Source organism: Podarcis liolepis (assembly GCF_965112155.1).
Source record: "Podarcis liolepis genome assembly, chromosome: 2".
NCBI lineage: Eukaryota > Metazoa > Chordata > Lepidosauria > Squamata > Lacertidae > Podarcis > Podarcis liolepis.
The window spans coordinates 85,318,744-85,341,795 of record NC_139555.1 but is presented as its reverse complement, the minus strand read 5'-3'; the positions used below and the strand labels follow the sequence as shown (position 1 = coordinate 85,341,795).

General features: G+C 43.4%; 1 protein-coding gene across 8 annotated transcripts in view; it reads right to left on the bottom strand.

The window, feature by feature from the left end:
• Positions 1 to 23,052, bottom strand: part of CHCHD6 (coiled-coil-helix-coiled-coil-helix domain containing 6) — a 195,192-nt gene that overhangs the window by 122,267 nt on the left and 49,873 nt on the right. For 5 of the 8 annotated variants that reach the window (XR_014522474.1, XR_014522476.1, XM_083489414.1 and 2 more), the window contains one exon: positions 972 to 1,055. The exons of 2 other annotated variants lie outside the window; for them this stretch is intronic. Coding sequence is in view for 3 of the 6 variants with exons in the window: in XM_083489414.1 (XP_083345540.1) it covers positions 972 to 1,055 (84 nt within the window). In the remaining 3 variants the exon portion in view is untranslated. Of the gene's footprint in view, positions 1 to 971; positions 1,056 to 10,116; positions 10,138 to 23,052 lie in introns of all 8 variants that reach the window. One more of the 8 variants, XR_014522475.1, reaches the window with a different exon arrangement.

Sequence of the window (23,052 nt, the reverse complement as noted above, 5' to 3'; positions counted from 1 at the left end):
CCTGGAGCATAGGGTTGTGGAGGACTGACATCAATATTTTATTTTAAAAAATCAGTGTTGTTTGGGTACATTTCACCCCACCTTTATAAACATTAAGTACCCACTTTCAAAAAACAGAAACAACACCCCCCCCCAAATTCAGAGGTACCAAGCCTGTCAAGAGATTTAATTGCTTTAAAATTATGGAATATTATTCTTCACACATTTTTAAAGCTATTGTGAGCATTGCTTCATTTAGCTAGGAATTGAAAAGAACACATTAGTTCCTAAGAAATAATGTGGTTGCTCCAATTCTTATGCCATCAATTTTTAAAACTCATCCTGGTAAACAATTAAACAGAAATGCAAACCACACATTCAGGGGAGAGATTCAAATCCCTAAATGGATTTCCAAAGGTCATTTTAGGCTGAAAAGATGCTTGATGGTATCTCTTTAAATCATGTTCATTTCAAAGGCTTATCTAGCAAAGGAGGAGACAACATTTTGCAGCAACACACTTTGATCTGTTGGTTTCCCAAGAGATAAATTAATAATAACAACTTTAATTCATATGTATGGAATGATCTGAGGTTATTTTCACAGGGTTTTGTTTTTTTTTAAATCCACAGATTTTTTTTAACAAAGGGAATTTTTAAAAGGTGACATAGCTTTCAACCAAACCCATAGTATGGGGTCGGGGTGGAGGACTATGAATTATAAACGAGGTGGCTTTTTAAATAATAATAAAAAAGAAAATCATCCAGTTAAAAACCAATTATCCTTTAAAATGTGAGTTGCTTAAAAGGTTCAGCTTGTGAAGCAGTTTAACAGTGTGTGATGAGGAGGAGGCCTCAACAGATACATAATAGGGGCTGGCAGTCCCAGGTTTCAGCACAATGGTTCTCATTTCTCTTCTCTGCTGATCCACTCAGATAGATGTCTGATCTTGTTAGCATTCAGCCACTGCAAATAAAAGACAACACTGCCTCACCTTCTTCTCAATGTGGGCCAACTGCTCCTTATAGAAGGTGCCTCTCCTCTTCAGTTCTTCATCCTTCCACTGCAGTTCCTGGGACTGCAAGGAAATACAAAACAAGGTGTTCACAAAAGAGAAGGAAGGAAGGAAGGAAGGAAGGAGATAGCCATGGTTGGGAGAAGGCTTGGGATAGGGTATAGATTGAAAGCAATTCCAATATGCCACACCACACCAGAATGCTTGCAAGGCAAATGTCGTTTATCTCAGAATGAATTATTTCAGCTTGACATACTATTTAATGCTTTCATTTTCTGTGCCTCATAATGAAAAGGTTGCCAAGATAAATACTCTTGAGGTGCTTCGACCTGGAGTGACCAGATGTCTCTACCATGCTTACAGCAAGTAGAACTGCTAGAGCACAATGAAGTTTTAGAGTCTTGGACTAGTACAGGGTATGTACCATCTCAGACTGCAGGTTGGAGGCTTCCATGTCTGAATGCTTTCTACATTTTAAGAAAGAAACCAGGACCTAGATAGGTGATGAGATGCATACCCACTTAGCTTCAAACCCTAGATCACTGGGGGCTCCCAAATCATTGTCAGGAACCAAAGATGCACCGATGAGCTTCCAACTAAGAATCCTGCAGGTGCCAGATATCACTTTGAACTCCACAGGGCATCTTCTAGGCTTTCCTCCTGTTCACCACCCCACCATTCCTTAGCTGCATAATAATCAGGAGGTTCAGAGCGAAATTGAGAATAGTGATAAGGGCCCCAGAACTCAGATTGCACTGTCACAACAGGACACATGAATCATTGCCTAAAGCATGTAGGCCAACGATAAGGGAGGGGGCTATGACAGATGTAACATAAAATGAATTGCTATCCCTCCCCCTCTCCAGAACTGGCTCTGATTAAGCAGCCCAGTCAGAAGTGTTCCCTGTGGGCTCAGAGCTGTCATTTTATGGCCAGCTGCCATCCCAAGGAAAAGAAATAACAGAGAATAATAGAAAGCTGAAAATGCAAGTTGTCAGTCTTTTCCTTCTCCATCTTTCTCTGGTGGAAGACAAACCATGGGGTCACAGAGAGTTGGCATTTGACCAGTCAACAATTTTGCCTAGCCAAATCCCTATAAACAGAGAGGATGTTGAACATGCTAAGAGGAGGATGCTTCACAGGTAAGTAAATCCTCTTCTTACCAACACCAGAACCCAGCAACCTCACTTCAATTGCCATGCACACATGATGCCATCAAAAACTGCCAGGGAGATAGTGTCCATCATGAGCCCCCAAGCCGGAGTTCTGGACGTCCATCGGCCTCCCGTACTCACGCAGATCCAACAGTTAGGGGCACAAAGCCTTTGGAAATTCCTGGCATCATTCCTAGGCTGGTGCACCCTCTTTATCAGCAGAAACGCAGCCGAAAGCTTGCATCACAGAAGAGCAGAAGAGCATAATTTACAGACTTTATTTAGCGTTTAACAGAACAAAAGAAAACACGTCCATTCTGTCAGCGTGTCTGAGCCGACTGAAAACGAAAGGAATATCAGAACGAAAACATCCTGTGATCAGGACATGCGCAGACTCTGTTGCTTACAAAGCCTGCTCCCTTTAAGGTGGAACGGAAATATCCTAACATCCTCCCCCTTTCCGTGTAACCTGTTGTACCTGTGGTTCACCCAATTGCAACCTTTGTACATAAACCTTTAGTTGTTCTTTGTTAACAACCTTAGACAACAGATCAGCAGGAATTTCATTTCCTGCCATGTAGGACACCTGAATCAGTCCTTTCTGGATACACTCTCTTGCACGATGTAACTTAATCTGCAAGTACTTGGTTCTCTGCTTGCAACTCTCGGAGTTCAGCAAAGCCAAACACGATCTATTGTCTTGATACACTTGTATAGGACATTTCACAGATACCCTGATGTCCTTAAACAGTTGCATCAACCATTCACAATCCATGAGTGAAAATGACAGAGCATTGAGTTCTGCTTCACAGGAACTTAGGCTCACTGTTGTCTGCTTCCTGCACAACCAGTCAAACAGGCAGTGGTTGTACATGTAGCATACTCCAGAAGTGCTTGTCCCATCTGTGGTGTCACTTCCAAAACTTGCATCAGCAAAGATTTCAAGACCTCCAGTCTTCTGACTGGTGAACCTCAGCCTGTAGTGCATAGTCCCTTTCAAATAGCGGGCTATGCGCTTCAGAGCTTTCCAATCCTGAACCGTAGGATTGTTGGCATGTCTGCTAAGCAGATTACAGCTTACAGCTATATCAGGTCTTGAACATCTGGCAATGAAATTCAGCTTGCCTAGAATGCATCTGTACAGCGTTGTGTCAGAAAACGCTTCAGCAGTACTGTCTACCTGGTAACCTGTCACCATCGGTGTGTCTGCTGGGTTTGCATCAACCAAACTCAACCTGGTTAACACATCAGCAATTTTCTGTGTTTGGTGTACCAGAAAATTACCTGTTTGGTCTCTCTCCACTTGCAGAGAAAGATAGTTGGATACCTCACCAAGATCCTTCATGTCAAAGTGCTCCTTCAGTTGAGCTAGGGTGCTTTGGTAAAAAGCCTGATTCTTCCAAAACATCAGAAGATCATCAACAAAACATAAACAATACAGTTTGTTTTGCCCCTCCTCCTTGACAAACACACATGGATCAGCTTTGCCCTGGTGAAAACCTAGAGAAAGCAATGTCTCAGTGAGTTTTGTGTTCCAACACCTGGCACTCTGCTTGAGACCATATAAGGATTTCCGCAGTTTACAGACCATACCCTTCTGTATCTCCATCCCATCAGGTGGAAGCATGAACAGCTGTTCATTCAAAATCCCGTACAAAAAAGCTGTATTAATGTCGTGGTGGGAAACATGCAGTTTCTCCTCCGCAGCGACCTTGAGCATCAGCCGAATGCTCTCATATTTGACTGTGGGTGAGTAGGTCTCGTGGTAATCCTGTCCTGGTACCTGTGAAAAACCTCTGGCAACCAATCTGGCTTTGTGTCTGACTACCTTGCCATTCTGGTCTGTCTTGGCCTTGAAGACCCATTTGCTGCCAACCAGTCTCATTCCTGGGACTACCGGTACCAATTCCCAAGTTTGGTTCCTGTTCAAGGAATCAACTTCAGCCTTCATGGCATTAAGCCAAGGCTCAGCATCTTTAGAGGTCAACTCCTGAACATCTTTGAAGCTTGAAGGTTCCCATACCTTCTCTGAGCTACTAAGAACAGCAGTTGCTGTCTTAGCAAACTCATCAGCATACCTCTTTGGAGGTCTGCCTTTGGTCGCCCTTTCAGATCTGCGTACTAGACGCAAGTCTTCTGGACTCATCTCCTCTTTCTTAGGAGAAAAGTGACCAATGGTGAACAGTGGTTCTTCCAGTTCATTGTCAGACGCATCAGATGGTCTGACTGAGGCCTTTGCGCTCTGGTAGTCTGCTGTGTCATCACTCTCACTGACATCAGCAGCAGCGCCGCCCACTGAACTGGAATCCGAACTCTGATCATCATCATCATCATCCTCATCATCATCAGCAGCAGCTTTCTTATCTTTAGCTGCTTGCTTGACATCATCTTCATCCTCCTCTGGGTAACTCTGGAAAATTCCCACATTTTCCCCCCACTTAGGATTGTACTCAACACTCCTTGTGAACTTAATGGACTTAGAGTCAGTCATCCATACCCTGTATGCACCTTTTTCGTACCCCATGAACAAACCATGTGCCCCACGCTTCCCAAGCTTGTTGGTTTGTTGTGTGCGTACCCACATGTCCGAACCAAAGATTCTCATGTGTTTGGTGTTGGGTTTCTTGCCAAACATCTTCTCATAGGGGGTACAACCAATGGGTGATGACAATCTGCGATTAACGGTGTAAACCAAATTCCCTAGAGCCTCCCCCCAAAACTTATCAGGGAGATTGGCATCATGCAACAAGGTCTTGATTCCTTGCAGCAATGTTTGATTTGCTCTCTCCGCAAGCCCATTCATCCATGGCGATCTGGGCGTTGACATGTCATGCTGGATTCCCTTCTCAGTCAGGAAAGCTTCAAACTGCTGAGAAGTAAACTCCCCGCCCCGATCAGTAAAAAAACAAGAAATACGTTTACCGTGCACATTTTCCAACCAAGCACAGAATTCCTTAAACTTTGGAAACGCTTGCGATTTCTGTTCGAGCAAATACATATGAATGTACCTGGAAAATGAATCAATCAGAATCATGAAGTACCTTGCTCCTCCTAAAGAGGGCGCAAGTGGCCCAACCAGGTCCGCATGCACTAGCTGGTAGGGTTTGGAAGCCTGCCTGCTAGACTCCTTGCCTTTTGGAGCAACCTTCACCTTGTTCTCTGCACAAGATACACATTTCATGTGAAATTTACAGGGTTTGATGTTCAAACCCTCAACCACCTCTGGCATCTTGGCCAGTGCCTTCCAAGAGAGGTGACAAAATCTTCGATGCGCATCATGAATGCAACCTGCATGAAGAACTTTGTTAGTTTGTGCAACACAACAAGAATCAGCATTAGAAACAACAGCAGTGTCATCATAAGTTATATGGAACAAACCATCCATAAACTTTGCATGCAAATAGTCCTCTTTGCCTTTACTGATGACACAGACGCTCCTCTTGAAGGAAATCTGAAAACCACGCCCAGTAAGCTGTGGGACACTCAACAAGTTGCTTGCAGCTCCTGGAACAAAAAGTACATTACTGATGGTAGTGTGCAGACTTGCAAGTTTCACAGTCCCTTCTCCTGCAATCTGCAACGTCCTTCCATCAGCCAGGTGGATCTCACCTTCCTGTGGCTTGAAGGAGATAAAGAGATGCCTGTCCTTGGAAACGTGGCGGCTGGCACCTGAGTCCACAATAAACCTGCCTTTGGCAGTTGGAGCAGTCTTTACAGCAAGCAAACCCTTGTTTTCCAGCGGTTTGGGCTTTTGCAGCTTGCCCCCCTGCTGCTCCTGGCCACCAGACTTGCCTTTAGCCTTTGGTGAAGCTGTGCCAGCAAACAATGCTTTGCTTTTCTCTGGCGCCGCGGGCTCTTCACCCTCCCTCTGCTCCTGGCCATCTGTAGACATCTGTTTACCTTTGCTTTTCCGGCCTCTGCAAAGGCGATGACCTTGGTTCTCACGAGAACCAGAGCTCTCAGCTGCCGACTCCTTGGCTCCCCCTGGAGGCTGGAATGCTGCCTGGGATGACGTGACGGTCAGCTCCCCCTGCAGCTTGCAACTGGTGCCCTCAGCATCCCTGGAATCACTCGCATTCTGGGAAACAGCTAGGACCTCCGATGCAGTCAAACTCTGGGCTGGGATTATTGGTTTGTGAGCTTTCAACAAAGCAGACCACATTCCACGTGCAGTGGTGTTGCCAGCCAGCGTCTTAATTTCCTCAAGAGATACGGATAGGACTATTATGTCCATCGCTCTCGAATCAGCTGATCTCCATTTCTCTGTCAGAGGAACTGGGGGGGTTTCAGAAACAACATGCCAGACCCCAAACTGACGCAGTAAACTCTCACACCATTTTGCCCAGGGTTCATAATTCTGCCCATCCAACTTAAGGGACTGAGCATCTCCAGAAGCTTGGAAAAACTCCATTTCAGCTTTTGGCAGTAGCCGTGAGTCTTCTATGCCTTCAAAGACTCCTTATCTTGGCAGCCCATTAATCACGAACTCTTTGGCTCGGCTCCCAGGCCAATTAAGCCTTGCCGGAGTTCAAAGGCTCTTTGCCGAGGTATAACAGAAAAAGCGTCCGTCCCTTTCGCTTTTCCCCCCTTCATACCTCTTACGCAGTCTGTTGCAGCTTTACTCTCCTGTAGGTGCCGTGAATCTGGGCCCGAAACCTTGTTGTTGGGAAACTGCCAGGGAGATAGTGTCCATCATGAGCCCCCAAGCCGGAGTTCTGGACGTCCATCGGCCTCCCGTACTCACGCAGATCCAACAGTTAGGGGCACAAAGCCTTTGGAAATTCCTGGCATCATTCCTAGGCTGGTGCACCCTCTTTATCAGCAGAAACGCAGCCGAAAGCTTGCATCACAGAAGAGCAGAAGAGCATAATTTACAGACTTTATTTAGCGTTTAACAGAACAAAAGAAAACACGTCCATTCTGTCAGCGTGTCTGAGCCGACTGAAAACGAAAGGAATATCAGAACGAAAACATCCTGTGATCAGGACATGCGCAGACTCTGTTGCTTACAAAGCCTGCTCCCTTTAAGGTGGAACGGAAATATCCTAACAGGATACAGCTAGCAGTTAATTCAAATAAAGCACCAGGCACATGTATAGCTTTAGAGCACAGGTAGGTCGCATGGAGCCCCTAGTCCAATTTAATGTGAGTGGAAAGGAGGAGAAAACAAAGGAAAAGGTGGTAGCAGAAATGAGTAATAAAGGATGGCAGAAAAGGAACACCGGAGAGATAGAAAGTGGGGTAACCCATCTGTCTTTTCCCACTTCTGACCCCGGTCCCACTGGCATGCTGCCCCTGGCAGATATCCCCTGAGGCAATGGGGCCCTACATAGTAAGAAGGTTGTCTACCCCTACTTTAGACCATGTTTGTTTGACTAACATGTCCAATGAGGCTTTTCAAAACCAATTAAAATTAGGCTGGCAAATTCTTCTTTCTACTTCCCACTTCCTCCCAGATCAGGATAATTAAAAGGTACACCCCCAGGCTGTAGCAAATAGGGAAAGCATAAGCTTTCTGCTTCTGATTCCCATCCTGAGCAACATACTTTGATTCTTCCAGCTACTATGGGAGAGACAGAAGTACATCCTCACATGCCTTCCTTTGGTGTGAGAAAGAGTTGCTATGAAAGATGAATATCCTTAACTTTAATACATACTAATCACAGCTTTTCCTCAGGATTTAATGAAGCAACAAGAGACTAACATCGTATGCAAAGCTTCCATTCCTGACCGATGAAGATCTAAAACAGAGAACCTGAAATGGTTGGAGTATTGACAAAGCAATGCCAGAATATTGCTGCTCAGCCTTCCCACTAGCCCAATAGTATGACTTCCATTATAGATTAGAGGTGGTAGAGGGAGGGAGGGAAAAGTTCTTGCAACTTTAAGACTTGTTCTCAATAACATGTTCATTTCAAAATGATACTCATGAGAGAGCTAAGGCAGAAAGGAAAATGAACCTCAAAACATTCTGCTCAGCTTAAAAAGATGCTTTTGGTTTTTAACTTCACCTCCAGCTGTTATTACTGCGAACTGAAATACGCATTGTTGTTATGCTTGAAATATGTATTGGTAAACCCAGAGAGGGTGTCATTTGAAATATCACCATATCAAACATTACAAAACTGGGTTAGGCAATCAGGGACATTTTGTATGAATACAGGGTATTTATTAAGAGCTCACTTTATCCTGCTACTTATTCCCCACCTGAAGTCAGAAGCCCTGTGATGTCCCAAAGCAAGCTGGCTTCTGTGAAAATTACAATTTCAGAGGGTATGGACACCACAGGTAGCCAACAAAGTTTCAGACACTGCGAGTAAAATGCTTATACCAGCAGAAAAAAATGAGAATGTGATAGGGAAATGTTACATACCAATTCTAATTAGAAAGTTTCCAGTCTCCTTCTACAGCTTCCTGTGTACTCCCCGCCCTTTCCAAAAAGAGCTGAATCCTGCCCCTAACAGGGCCGGCCCACCCATGAGGCAAGGTGAGGTGATTGCTTCAGGCAGCTGGATGTATGGGGGTGGCAGATCCCTTGTTCCTGATGTAGATCTTCACATACCCCTTCTTCTCTGACAGGGAGGAGGGTGCCATTTTGTGGTTCGCCTCAGGTGCCAAAATGCCTCGGGCTGGCCTTAGGTCCTGGACAATATGGGGTAGGCTGTGGGTATGTGTGTAAGAGAAAGGAGCGGATTGGAAACTTCTGTGAATTTCCTTAAGTTATCTACCTCTAGGACTCAATTCTGATTTGGGGTAATTTCCCCTTATCCCAGCACCCTCCTACACTCCATGCCATATTCTTCAGGAACAGGCTCTGAACCCTCCAGAGAAGGTTTTTTTGTTTGTTTGTTTGTTTTGTTTTTTTGAAGGGGGGACACAAGTAGCTGCAGGAGGAAAGAGGTGATGGAAAATATTCCTGCCTTTAAGTTATCTTAAGATCCAAGTCAACAGAGCTTGTTGGATGATCAAAGACAAAGCCACCAGTATATAATAGAATGGGATTTGCTCACAGGGTAAATCAATTAAATTATGATGAAACTATAGTCTTGATTTATTGATTTATTGATTTTTATACTGAGCATGTACAGAATATCTCTTCATCACTACTGAGTACTCACAACAGACAGCACCCATTTGATTAGTTCCATCTGTTCTTCTATTTCTTAAATCTTCCCTTGGCAATAATGCTTGTCAGTAGTATATTGTGCTACGTCTGGCCCATTTAGAAAATAATGACTAGCTAGCAGTACAAAACTAGACCCAGTCTGTAGACCAGTCTGCTGGGTTACCAGACTGTCCTCTGCATCAGGAGAGCTAGAAATCTGTCTTTTAAAAAGGATGCTAAATAAATTCCAAACTTGCAAGGTACACAAAGTGAATATTGTTCTTGGCACACAAGGCTGAAAGAAGGCAGAGGACTACAAATAAGGATTACACTCCATTAGTTTGCTTTTTGCCCTTCAGAGGTATTTGATAGACTTCTCACTTATTACACCAGGCTTCTCAGGCCTGCCAAGTCTTTCTAAAGTTCTTTGTCTTCTCTATTTCCCATCAGCATAATTCATTTAGGTCTCCAAACCATTTTGAAAGAAAGAAGAAAAAGGAAGATTTTACTACAGGGTAAGGGAGCACCAAATGAGTTCTGAACAACCAGCCACCAAGACAACTTTATATTCCATCCATTCAGTTACCTGAAGGTTTGGCTGGTCAACCCATCTTATCAAGTTTGGTACCAGCAGCTGCAAGTATCACTATACCCCTCAAAACTTACAGAAAATATTTTATGAATAAAATGTGATTTTCTGGCTTAACATCTTTTTAAATTGTAAAGACAAAAAATAAAGCCCTGCATCAGCAATGACAATTGTATATGTGTAGTAACGACGTGATACTCTGTTATTTCTTTACTTTATCTAGCAGCTAATTCAAAGGAGAAGATTATATGCATGCAGGGGGGAACAGGAGCTTACCCAGGCATCCAAATCCACAGGCTGAGCAACAGAGTGAAGGAAGAGAGAAAGGGAAGAGAGAACAAGTCAGTGATTTATGGAGAACACCTATTGCTATACAATAAAGCTCTTAATAGGACCCCCCCCCACACGAGAGGAAAGTGTCTTTTTAAAATGACAAGCATTTTAAACAATGACGTCAAGTCTCCCTGTTGCTACTGTCCTGTAAGTGAATGCCAAAAAAATACGACTGAGATGGGTGGGTGGGAATGCAATCTCAAGGAATGATTCTTCATATCAGTAGAGCACACGCTAAGCAAAGGTAGGTACCTTGGAGTCATACAAGGCACTGCACACTCTTACAGAGACCAACAATGGCATCTGAAACTGGGGGTCATGATATGTATACTAAAAGAAAATAGGCACAGCATGGGGGGCAGGGGGGAGAGAGTACCAAGGTGATTTCCCTGGGTGCAAAAAAAATTAGGGGCACGTCTCTGCAGCTGCCGCCCCAACCAGAGGTGCTTCCCATCCCACCCACCCGCCTCACCTGAGCAGCATACCGAGGAGCTGGGAGAGTCGAGTCCCTTGCATCCCTTAGCTGCGTGGCGTCCCTTGGCCGGACAGCAAGTCTTAGGGGGGTGGAAGTGCCCCAGCTTGAGGAGGCATGAACACATGTCCTGCTGCTGCTCTGCAGCTCTGTCCAGCGGCAGCAGCAGTGCCACATGGAGGCACCAGTAAGGGGATGCAATACTTGCCTTACCCTGTGTGCTGGCAACCCATGCTACACCACTGGCCAGAAGGTGTGATGCTTCCAATTTCACCAAGGCAACTTGTTTTTCCCCTGCCCAAGGTTGGCGTTACACAGATAATTGAAATATATGAGGAGGGTGAGGAGGAAGAGGAGGAAGGTAAAAGGACAAACCTAAAGCTGGAAGGAACCCTGAAATTGTCCACTCCAACTACTTGCAATTCCAGGACACCCTGGGCTTGTAAGCCTCCTCAGAAAGAAGTGATTGTCTACTCAGAAGGAGAGTCCATAGCCTCTTTTGACTACCTTGCTCAACTAACTTCTGCAGGTAGAAAAACATTTCTGGATAATCCATCTAAGGGTACAATCCTATGCACACTTACCTGGAAGAAAGTCCCATTGAACCCAATGGTGCTTGCTTCTGAGCAGTCATGTATTACACTCCTGTATAGGTATGTATTGCTGCAAATTGAAGCCATCAGTCCCTGCTCTGTCCTCGTAAGCAGCTGCTTTCCTACTTCTCTACCACAGCCTTTTGCTGAAAATGGGACATGTCTGGCCATTAATTCTCTGCAAAAAAACTTCTCCCTAAAAGGCCAGTTCACACTAGCAAACTCTTCCACAAGACTGTGCAATTACACCAGCACACAGCATTGGGGGATGAGTGCTCAGGCTCCTGGGCTTTCACTTGTGGGATGCCTCAGGGTTCCATTCTCTCCCCCATGCTTTTTAATATCTATATGAAGCCGCTGGGAGAGATCATCAGGGGGTTTGGGCTGGGTGTTCATCAGTATACAGATGATACCCAGCTCTACCTCTCTTTTAAATCAGAACCAGTGAGGGCAGTGAAGGCCCTGTGGGAGTGCCTGGAGGCAGTTGGAGAATGGATGGCAGCTAACAGATTGAGGTTGAATCCTGACAAGACAGAAGTACTGTTTTTGGGGGACAGGGGCGGGCAGGTGTGGGGGACTCCCTGGTCCTGAATGGGGTAACTGTGCCTCTGAAGGACCAGGTGCACAGCCTGGGAGTCATTTTGGACTCACAGCTGTCCATGGAGGCGCAGGTTAATTTTGTGTCCAGGGCGGCTGTCTACCAGCTCCATCTGGTTCGCAGGCTGAGACCCTACCTGCCTGCGGACTGTCTTGCCAGAGTGGTGCATGCTCTAGTTATCTCCCGCTTGGACTACCGCAATGCGCTCTACGTGGGGCTACCTTTGAAGGTGACCCAGAAACTGCAATTAATCTAGAATGCGGCAGCTAGACTGGTGACTGGGAGTGGCCGCAGGGACCACATAACACCGGTCCTGAGAGATCTGCATTGGCTCCCAGTACGTTTCCAAGCACAATTCAAAGTGTTGGTGCTGACCTTTAAAGCCCTAAATGGCCTCTGTCCTGTATACCTGAAGGAGCGTCTCCACCCCCATCGTTCAGCCCGGACCCTGAGATCCAGCACCGAGGGCCTTCTGGCGGTTCCCTAATTGCGAGAAGTGAGGTTACAGGGAACCAGGCAGAGGGCCTTCTTGGTAGTGGTGCCCACCCTGTGGAACACCATCCCTTCAGATGTGAAGGAAATAAGCAGCTATCTTCTTTTTAAAAGACATCTGAAGACAGCCCTGTTTAGGGAAGTTTTTAATATTTAATGCTGTATTGTTTTTAATACTTGATTGGAAGCCGCCCAGAGTGGCTGGGGAAACTCAGCCAGATGGGCAGGGTATAAATAATAAATTTATTATTATTATTATTATTATTATTATTATTATTATTATTATTATTATTATTATTAACCAAGCACACGGTTTCCAGCAAATGTGATCATGGAAATGGCAGCCAGCTCCCCACAGTTCAAAGCAGCCTTTCTCCACACAGATAGTCAAGGAGGAGTGTGTGTGTGTGTGTGTGTGTGTGTGTGTGTGTAGTAGTAGTAGTAGTAGTAGCTTCAAGGTGAAGACCCAGTTGTTTCACTAGTATGATTCCTTCTGGAGCTGTGCTGGAGGTTTTTTTTACTTAATAGGGTGATCCTTGTTCTAGCTAGATGTACATTATACAGCCAGACCAATGCCAAGCTGTTTTCCTCTCTCCCTTTTCTTAGCAAGCAGATTATTTAAGGACTTCACAGTGAAGCCACGCAGACTGCAGGGAGCTCAGTCTGCTCACAAAAATAAACTGCAACACACACACACACACACACACACACACACACACACACTTTTTATTATTATTATTTTGACTTAAGCAATAACCCAGCAGCAGCAGAGTAAGTACAAGACAATAAACATCTCTCATACCCATAAACTTCCTGGCTTCAGACTGAGGTGTTTATGAGGACGCCAGCGCACTCATTTGTTGTCAAGGGCCGCTGAGTCTCCCATACTTCTTGGGGCTACACTGGCTTGGCAGCCTATTCTTTAAGTGGTAACTTCTTCTGAGGTCTGGCCTTTATTATCGTGATTATTTATCTGAAGGGGGTCCGGTGAGGTGGGACAAATGTTCTTGTTGGCCACAGTTCAGAGCTGAAGCTGACAGAGAGACAGAAAACGGCTCCCCATTTATATGAGTTGCTGTCATTTTAAACAGCACAGATAAGTTACCCAAGGAGGTGGAAGGATTATGTGAAATTGGCTGCACATTGCCTGCCTAACCTCCTGCCCCCCTCTTGCCACTGCCCTGGATGGAATTAAATGTCTACAGGTCAGGCAGGTGAGCCAATTTCCTCCCTCCTCTAGGAGAACAAGGAAAAGACTGTCATTAGCCCCCAACAGCACACCACACATGCAGCATGTTCGCTGGCAATCAATAACTTGATCATGACAACAGTCTGGTTCAAGCAATGCTTTCTCTCTGCAGTAGACTGCAAATACAGGTAGAGAGAGAAAGCATTGTTTGAAACAGACATACACTATATTTATTCACAGCCACAGTATGTGTGTGTGTTTGTGTACAGTCAGATGTCAGCATGACAGGCGATAAAGTCAGAAAGTACTATGGATGGCATATTTACAAAGGAAATGCTCTATCTCCAGTGCATCATCGATCTCAGGCTAGGATGACTATAGGCAACACTTTACCAAATGGTAATCTACTACAGTGTTCATATATTGGCCTTTCAGCAAGCTGGTTCTACTGAACAATGAGGAAAATTCTACCAGACTTTCCTGCAGCTGTTCAGAAATCCAGGGGAGTGGTAATACTCTCCACAACATTGGGAAAGGTGTTACATTAAAACGGCTTACTGTGTAGTAGCAGTTGGCTGGCATCTGTCTGTCTCAGGGACAATGGAGTGTGCCTTTGGGGGTGAAGTCAAACCATTGGAGAATAGTAAATTACTACTTGGGAAGTGGTAACTATATTCACCCTTAGCCTGCCACATACAGCTGTTATTCTGCTTGAACTACACCACCCATTCTTCCATCCACACAAATTTGTGGCTCAGAAAATGGGACATTTGAACTCTTTTTTAAAAAAGAAGAAGAATGGGATCTCTCTAGATTATTCATAAAACGAAACAGTTCATGATTCTTCATTTGTTATAGTTATTACATAAATACTAAAGCCTCATTTTCTAAAGATGTAGGTTCACACCTTCCACAGAGAATAAAATTAGAGGGCAATAAAAATGGAAGAACCTTATTAAAGAGATTAGGTGTAAAAGAACACAATATATTGCTAGAAAAAGCCAAAGGATACTGATTAAAGGACAATATAAGGAGGCAAACATTACAGAGGAGTTTCATTGCCATTATCATTCAGAAGGCACAATGTCCAAGCTGCATTAACTAATATTGACTGATAACACATTCAGAGAAGCAAGTGTTGGTTTTCAAGCTTAAGTTGCTTGGCTAAGAGTAAAACACCATTTTCTTTTTTTATTCTCTGCCCAAACAGACATGGCTTTCAACTCTGCCAGTACTTGAGCCATATAATAACTCCTGGCCAAACAGTGCTAAAGCAAATAGTACAAAATCAACTTTTCAACAAGCATTGTAGGGAGACATTACAGCAAACCATACTAAGGGAGACTTATTCCTGTATGGTCTGTGAAAGGGGGGGGGGACAGCAACCCAAGAACAGCTTGATTTTGGCTGCAAAAGGTCACTAATACCATAATATTTTTAAATGTTGGGTGTGACTTTAAAAATGATTTTAAAGGGCTGTAACTCAGTGGTAGAGCACATGTTTGGTATGCCAAACTGCCCAGGTTCAATCACCAGCATCTCCAAATAGGGCTAGGAGAGACCCCTGCCTGACATCTTGGAAGGTCACTGCCAGTCAGTGTAGACAATATTGAGCTAGATTGACCAGTGGTCCAATTCTATATAGGGTAGCTTCCTGTGTCTCTTTATAGTTAACAATCATTTCCCAAAGGATAAAATTATGGAATAAATGCCTTATACTTCAATGTCCACTTGAAGCAAACTCTTAACACACAGAGAAAGGGTCAGCAGAAGACAACACACTGAAGACTGGCATAGTACAAATTTAGAAGAATGGAGGGGAAGTTCACAGTATCCCTGAGTAGCTCCCAAAACTTCTAAGCAAAAGCATCAGAAGTATCTGTGTCACACCAGACTACCTGTGGGTCAGACCTCATTTCCTAGATAAGGGAAGATTGGGGTGTTTTCTTTTCTTCATGAAAAATTTACATAGCCCAAGGTGTTTCTATGGTGATGTGTATTAGAGAACTTCAAAGCTGCAACTAGGTCCTTATTTTCTAGGTCTCTTTCCTTTTCCCCTTCACTGTCAAATACTTTTTCTGTAATGGGAGACTGAAGCCAGCATCAGTATTAAATGTAACAGGAGGCAGAGATGCAGCCACTTCAGCTGACAAGAGGAAGAAGCAGGGAGAGAAGGAGCCGACAGCAGTAGGATCAATTTTGGAGAACGGCTCTGGTGAAAATTGCCCAATTCCAATGTATCCCCAATGTATACATTTTTATAAACACTGTAGATGAAAAGCTGCAGTAAAGATCTGTTCTCCTTTGTGATTCAAGGGCAACAACACTCCTAATACTTCTGTAGTGCCTGCAAATGGGCTTGCTTTGCCCAAAGCTGATACTGTTACTTTTGTGGTGAATGAAGACTGACTGAAATGCCTTACAAAACACCAGAATAAACCAGACCCTCATGGTTTTCTTTAAACATTTAACCCCCATTAAAGGGGTCTCCCTTTCCCTTCTTCCAACTCTTGAAAACAAACGCCTGTCGACAAGAGAAATACTAAAGGCCTTAAAATTGAGAGAGAGAGAGAGAGAGAGAGAGAGAGAGAGAGAGAGACCAAGCAATGCAGAATATTGCCTAAGGCCTTCAGATGCCAACAGCTGCTACACTGAAAAATTCAGGCAAGTCACTCTCATTCCAGAATTTTGTACTTTTCCTATATATACTGTTCCTATTACAGTCAGTTCCACAGACCCATGGGGTTGCCTTCCACTTTAAAACAAAGGCCCTCTGAAAATATATATTCCCACCCCACACAGAAACGTGTCCCAGATTGTACCTATGAATTGAGCATGGAAGCCCAAGTTCATATACACAGTCCTTTCCTGGCCTTCCAAGCTGTATGGCCAAATCAGGAGATACCCATGATTAATTGCTGGACTTCCCTGACCATGAGAGATAAATCACTTGCTCGATCAGGAAAAATCTCCATAGGATTTCTCCATTCAATAATTAAATATCTCCCTACAATAAGTGGAAGAGAAAAGTGAACAAATGAGCATGAGGCCTATTCTTTGTTTTTTGTTTTGTTTTTCTTCCTGGTGATGAGATCTTTTGAACAGGGATCATCTTGTTATTGTTAATATTAATCATTACTATTAGCAGTCATGGGGAAAGTTGGTGAAAACTTCCAACTAGTTGAAGTTAAAAGTTAGCAGTCCTTTAACTTAGCTCAAGTTAATTTTAAAGTTAAATATATCCTGTCTCAAGTAGTTTAAAACTCAAGATAACAAAAGGGTGGCTAGATAAAAGCTGATTTGTGAAAACAGCGTAAAACACAGTGAGTTGCCTAGTAGGATCATTATTCATTTCCAAATGGAGTGAGTAGGTTTCTTTGCCATATGCCCACAGAAGCACAATAACCTACTTGAACTTGCCTGGTTCACCTGAAAACATTATACATGCACAAAGAAAGTTAGCATGTCAGAGAGATGGGTTCTGCTCCTATTTCTCCCTACACCACATAAATAAATAAATTATTATTATTATTATTATTATTATTATTATTATTATTATTATTATTGTTGTTGTTGTTGTTGTTGTTGTTATTATCATTATTATCATTATTATTATTATTATTATCATCATCATTTATACCCCACCCATCTAGCTGGGTTTCCCCAGCCACTCCGGGTGGTTTCCAACAAAATACTAAAATACAATAGTCTGTTAAACGTTAAAAGCTTCCCTAAACAGGGATGCCTTCAGGTGTCTTCTAAAAGTCTGGTAGTTGTTTTTCTCTTTGACATCTGGCGGGAGAGCGTTCCACAGGACAGGTGCCACTACCGAGAAGGCCCTCTGCCTGGTTCCCTGTAACATGATAGAACTCTCCTACATGGAAGCACAAATTACTCTTACACTTCTTAAAATATGGAGTCTAGGTACAGCATAATAATTAGTAAAATAGAAAGCTGCTTTATACCATCCAACTCTAACTTGCCTACACTAACTGGCAGTAGCTCTCCGGGATTCAGGCAAGGGTCTTTCCCAGCCCTAGATGAAGATGCTGGGGACTAAACCTGGGACCTTCTCCATGCCCTCTATTGCAGAGCTAAGGCCTCTCTCCTCTAGTTATTATATTAATGGTGCAAACACTATTAAAATGGTATATTATGACTATACTGGCACAATAGGAAGAATGAATCTCAATCTCTCTCCCTCTCCCTCTCTCTGACACCCCTCCTTCCAATGCAACATTATATACGTAATTGCTGTTTTCCTGTTCTGATACTTCAGGTACTAGCAATTCCCAAGCCCAAGACTCTAGAGAAGGAAGCCCGGTGGTATAATCCACTACAACAAATCCTCGGTTTCTGCCAAACTAGCTATCATAAGATTAGAAATCTAATTTCTCTTCATTTATGAGGCTTCTCACAAGCACTCTTGGGGTCTGAAGAGAACGCACTCAGCTTTGGGGCTACAGTTTAATAAAGGGCAATATGGTTTTATTATCTGCAGTGCCTGGGTAAGGAAATCCTATGAAATCTTCAGAGATCATGGCTCTGCATTACTTCTTGTTCTCTGGAGTTGTAGTTATCTCCTCTCCTGCTGCAAGGTCACACTGCAGACTGAAACCTGTCCTTTAAACAATCACCACCACCACCACACATACAAATCAGAGCTCTACTGCCTATTGCCTCAAGGAATCCTATTGTTTTACTACTGGTTTTCTGAATGCCTTTAACTGCATGGATATAGACACAACCATTATTGTCTAGAAGTCAGAATTCTGAAATTCAGTTATTGGCACTTCTAGTCTGCCAATCCTTTCCAGCTGGCCTTCAGAGAGTGTCTACTTTCTCCCTCCATGACCTCCACATCATTTTCTGCTGCTCACTGTGGCTTTGGACACCTCAGCCCTGCCCTGACTGCTACGCTCTGTTACAATACTGCGTACATACCTGTACTGCGCTTAGATGTTCCTGAGAAGCTTGATTCAGCTGCAACTCTGCACGTGCCCTGAAACTATGGGTTTGTTTAGCTGTGCTTCGAGCAAAAGTGTGATTCAATTACAATCTAACAGAGAAAGCAACACTGGTTTAAGTAGAATACTCTATGGTAGAAGCAGTTATGGTATGGGACTGAGTGTAAGTGCCAACATAATTAGTCCCCAGAACCTTTGCAGTGTCCTGTGAAAGAATACACTCCTATTAACTCTCAAGGGCTTCCACTGGCAAACATCCTCCACCAGTAATTGGATTAAGTCTACATTTGCATTTCCTTGGAAACCCCCTCACAATGGACAACTGAGTTTTGATTAGCCAGAGACCCCCTGTGACCTCCCGGCCACTCTGTAATGGAAGACTTCTATTAATGTCTGGTAACAATTCAGTATCTGAATTACTTAGCGTTCAGTGACCCTTTTCATCTAGTCCCATAATCCTTGTATAGAATAGGAAGTATCTTTCCTGTAACTGGACATTGTGTTAATACCCAAACTGTTGAGCATTTTCAAATTCTCTAGAAGGCTGTGCCATACCTCTCTTTTCTTCAAGCCTTCTCTAACTCGGTGGATGCCTGCAGCAGCAAGCCTTTTCTCAGCAGTGTTTGTTATTCTCTTCAGGATTTGTCGGGAACTTTGCAGAAAGCCTCTGTTAACCCAAAAGGAAAGCCTTTTCTATTTTGGGACTCTAGTAGAAGGGTTCTAAGGAACCCAGGATGAGCACTGTGCTTTGGCTCAAAAGCCACCTTTATCGCTCATACTGCCCTGCCCTGATCCTGTCAGGTACATTTTGAGTAAGCAGAGGTAGATAGCTGTATCTGCAAACTGTAAGGGACCCACCACTCACTCACTGAAAAGCTGTCAGGAACTCTAAGCTCACTGCCAGAATGCGGCAGCTAGACTGGTGACTGGGAGTGGCCGCCGGGACCACATAACACCGGTTCTGAGAGATCTGCATTGGCTCCCGTTTCCGAGCACGATTCAAAGTGTTGGTGCTGACCTTTAAAGCCCTAAACGGCCTCGGTCCTGTATACCTGAAGGAGCGTCTCCACCCCCATCGTTCAGCCCGGACACTGAGATCCAGCGCCGAGGGCCTTCTGGCGGTTCCCTCATTGTGAGAAGTAAGGTTACAGGGAACCAGGCAGAGGGCCTTCTCGGTAGTGGCGCCTGCCCTATGGAACGCCCTCCCAGCAGATGTCAAAGCAATAAACAACTATTTTACTTTTAAAAGACAACTAAAGGCAGCCCTCTTTAGGGAAGTTTTTAATGTTTGATGCTATATTGTTTTTAATATTCAGTTGGAAGCCGCCCAGAGTGGCTGGGGAAACCCAGCTAGATGGGCGGGGTATAAATAATAAATTATTATTATTATTATTATTATTATTATTATTATTATTATTATTATTATTATTATTATTATTATTATTAATGATGGGCCATCACAGGTCACTCAGGAAAGTGCTTCTCTTACTCTAACTTCCTTGGACAGGTAATTATTAGCATCTTGCTTCACCCTCCTACTTTTAGTTTCCTATTTCCCTAATCTCACTTTCTTTCAACCCGCCCATTATTCAAACCTCAGGTAATTTGCATTAGTGCTTTTCCCCATGATGGGTTTAGGCTGGTGTGACAACTCTATTGGTTCCCTGGTTCCCACTCCATTTAAAGCCACTCCTGAGTTTGGGTAGCATGTGTAAATTGTGGCTACTAACCATTTTCTTATTTTATATTTCTGTACTGTGGCTTCAAGCAGCAAAGCCATTTTACTCAGTGTACACACCATGTTATGTAAACAAACACTATATATTCATTGACATTAACCGTTGTTGGTTCTTGCTAATTCTCCCAAGGAAGCAAGACGGTACTGGCATTTCTAGGTTCAAAATGGGCCCCTTTGATAACAGGGGCAAGACGCATGTTTACATTTACATGAGAACAAAGTCCCGAGGAGATTAAAATGCAGAAGGTACAACTGCGTTGACATTTACCTTGCTTAAAACTGGTGTAAGTGTTGCTTCACATGGCCTAGACTGCAGCTCTATTTGGTCCTCTTTTCCTGTTTCTAATGTGCATTATCTTCTCTGAATGTTCACACAACTTTTGAGCCCCTTAATACTTCTAATAATAATAATAATAATAATAATAATAATAATAATAATAATAATATCACTCAAAATGCATCAGTGAAGGGGCTGTTCCTTTTCTGCCCTCTTAAGACCAAGTGTTTCTGGTTCTGTTACTGTGCACTTGTTCAAATAAACAAAGAATGTAAGAAGAGACAGACAGAAAACTGGCCACTGGGGTCCTACACAATCCACTCTACCCACAGGTAACATTATTTCCAGCCACACACATTTCTGTAATATAATAAATATGCCACTCATCAAATACTAACAGCCTGAAGACTACACATTGCATTTCTTTTCACTGCAGAGCTTCAAATCTACTCAGCCACACCGTGAACACTTCAGGGAAGGTCTGTGACTTCACTGCTAATGCCATTTACTTCTTGTATGGTCGAGCTGAGCCCAAACATGCAATTTGGCAACCTTTATTTCTACATTTGCTCCCCAGTCCTGACTTTTAGCATTTCAAAATAGTCCTTAGTGTTTGCTACCAACACAGTGTGGTTCTTACAGGGACTGTTCACTAGGGACTTGGATTCTTGCACCTGGGGTCTTGCCTCCAACTGTGCATTTTCAGACAGACAGTGCCTTAGTTCTTGGCTGAGTGCATTATCAACTCCCCGCTAACCTCTGATCATAAGGAAATGCTGCAAGGAAACATCTTTTAATGAAGCTAAATGTATCCTAATGAAGTCACAATGAGTGTAGATTTAGCAAGGAGCGGATTGCAGGCAGCTGTAGAGCCACAATCTTATTTTTACAATGTGTTCTCCAGGGCATGCTTGTATCAAGTGAAACTTGCAAATCTATGTCACTGCCAGCAAAATTTTGATTTCCATTTGATAGCACAATTTGCAAACAGCAGTTTTCCATGTTATGCGAGTGCTTAACATTTTTAACAGCTACAAGAATTCGATGCCAATTTATGTTTGCTGGGAGATGTACAATTTCTCCTGTACACAGTAGCACAGATTAGGGTCTGAGGAAAGTGGTTTGGGATGACTGCAAAGCAGAACTGTTCCAAGATCACTGTCAACTATGGCAACACATAATTAAACAGCAGCAGCAGCCGCAAAAAAACCCAAAAAACAAAACCTCACCCCATCCAATTCTTAGCTTGGTTAAGAAGAAACGTTACTACAGTAGTTAGCTTCAAATCACTCGGTGGGTTAACTCCATAAGTCCATGGAAAAACCCTAAAGAGCAAAAAAACACCAAAAAACAAAACCTCACCCCATCCAATTCTTAGCTTCAAGTAGCTAGCTTCAAATCACTCAGTGGGTTAATTCCACAAGTCCACGCAAAAACCCTAAAGAGTAAAAAATATATACAGATCTTTAACATGGGTCAATGATAAACACACCTGGGATGAAAAAAATTATTTGAAAACATAAATAGGGTATTTCTTTTAAAATCTGATAGAGGAAGGCCTCTTGATTGCAGCTTTTCTTTTTCAGTGAATATATCTGGATCTAAACATGGCATGAAAGCTCAAATTAACCCCCTACATTTATTATAGTGGGCACTATTTATAACATAGCTACATAATTTCCCTCTAATTACAGTTGGGGCTCATAGGTATACACTCACTACACACAGACACAGATCTCTTCCCATGAGCTGCTTTTGTTCCTTGCAACTCTCACACAGTCAGTAACAGCCACTGCAGGTACGTTCCAATTGATGTATTGTTGAAAGACGTTTACCGAAGGGACAAATACAAGGATCCTGCCTACATACGTGTTCCTTTGGGTTCCTGTTTGTAAGAGGTACAAGGAAGTCCTTATGCCGTGATTGGCATAACCTGCTAACTCTGATATAAGGCAGCATTCTTGACCACAGGAGGGGATTCTAAGTGTGTTCAGTTGAGCACACTTAGAATTCCCCTTCAGACCTTTCCTCTCAATGTAAGAAGGTCTGAAGTGGGTGTATCCCTCCCTCCTCCACACTTTTTGGCCTACATGAATTCAGGAGAACTGCTGAAATATGGCAAGCATAATGCCTAAATCTGAATTAAGCTCCTGCGTGATCATCCAGGAAGTGTTGGTGCTGACCTTTAAAGCCCTAAATGGCCTCAACCCAGTATACCTGAAGGAGCGTCTCCACCCCCATCGTTCAGCCCGGACACTGAGGTCCAGCTCCGGGGGCAACCCAGTAAGATGGGCTGGGTACAAATAATAAAATTAAAATTATTATTATCTAGGTCTATGGTTTAAAAAGGCAGCAAAAGAAACAAAACATTTGATGGAATTTGGGAGTGAATTGAAGCAAGGGGGGGGAACCCTGAGGTGGCACAGGATGGGTAACATTAGCAAAGCAGTCTCTCTTATTTTTGGCTTCAACCATTTCATAAATTACACTCATCTACTAAATAAGCAATTCAAAAGAGGGGCTCCTCTATGAAAGGTGCCCAACTTTTCCTGA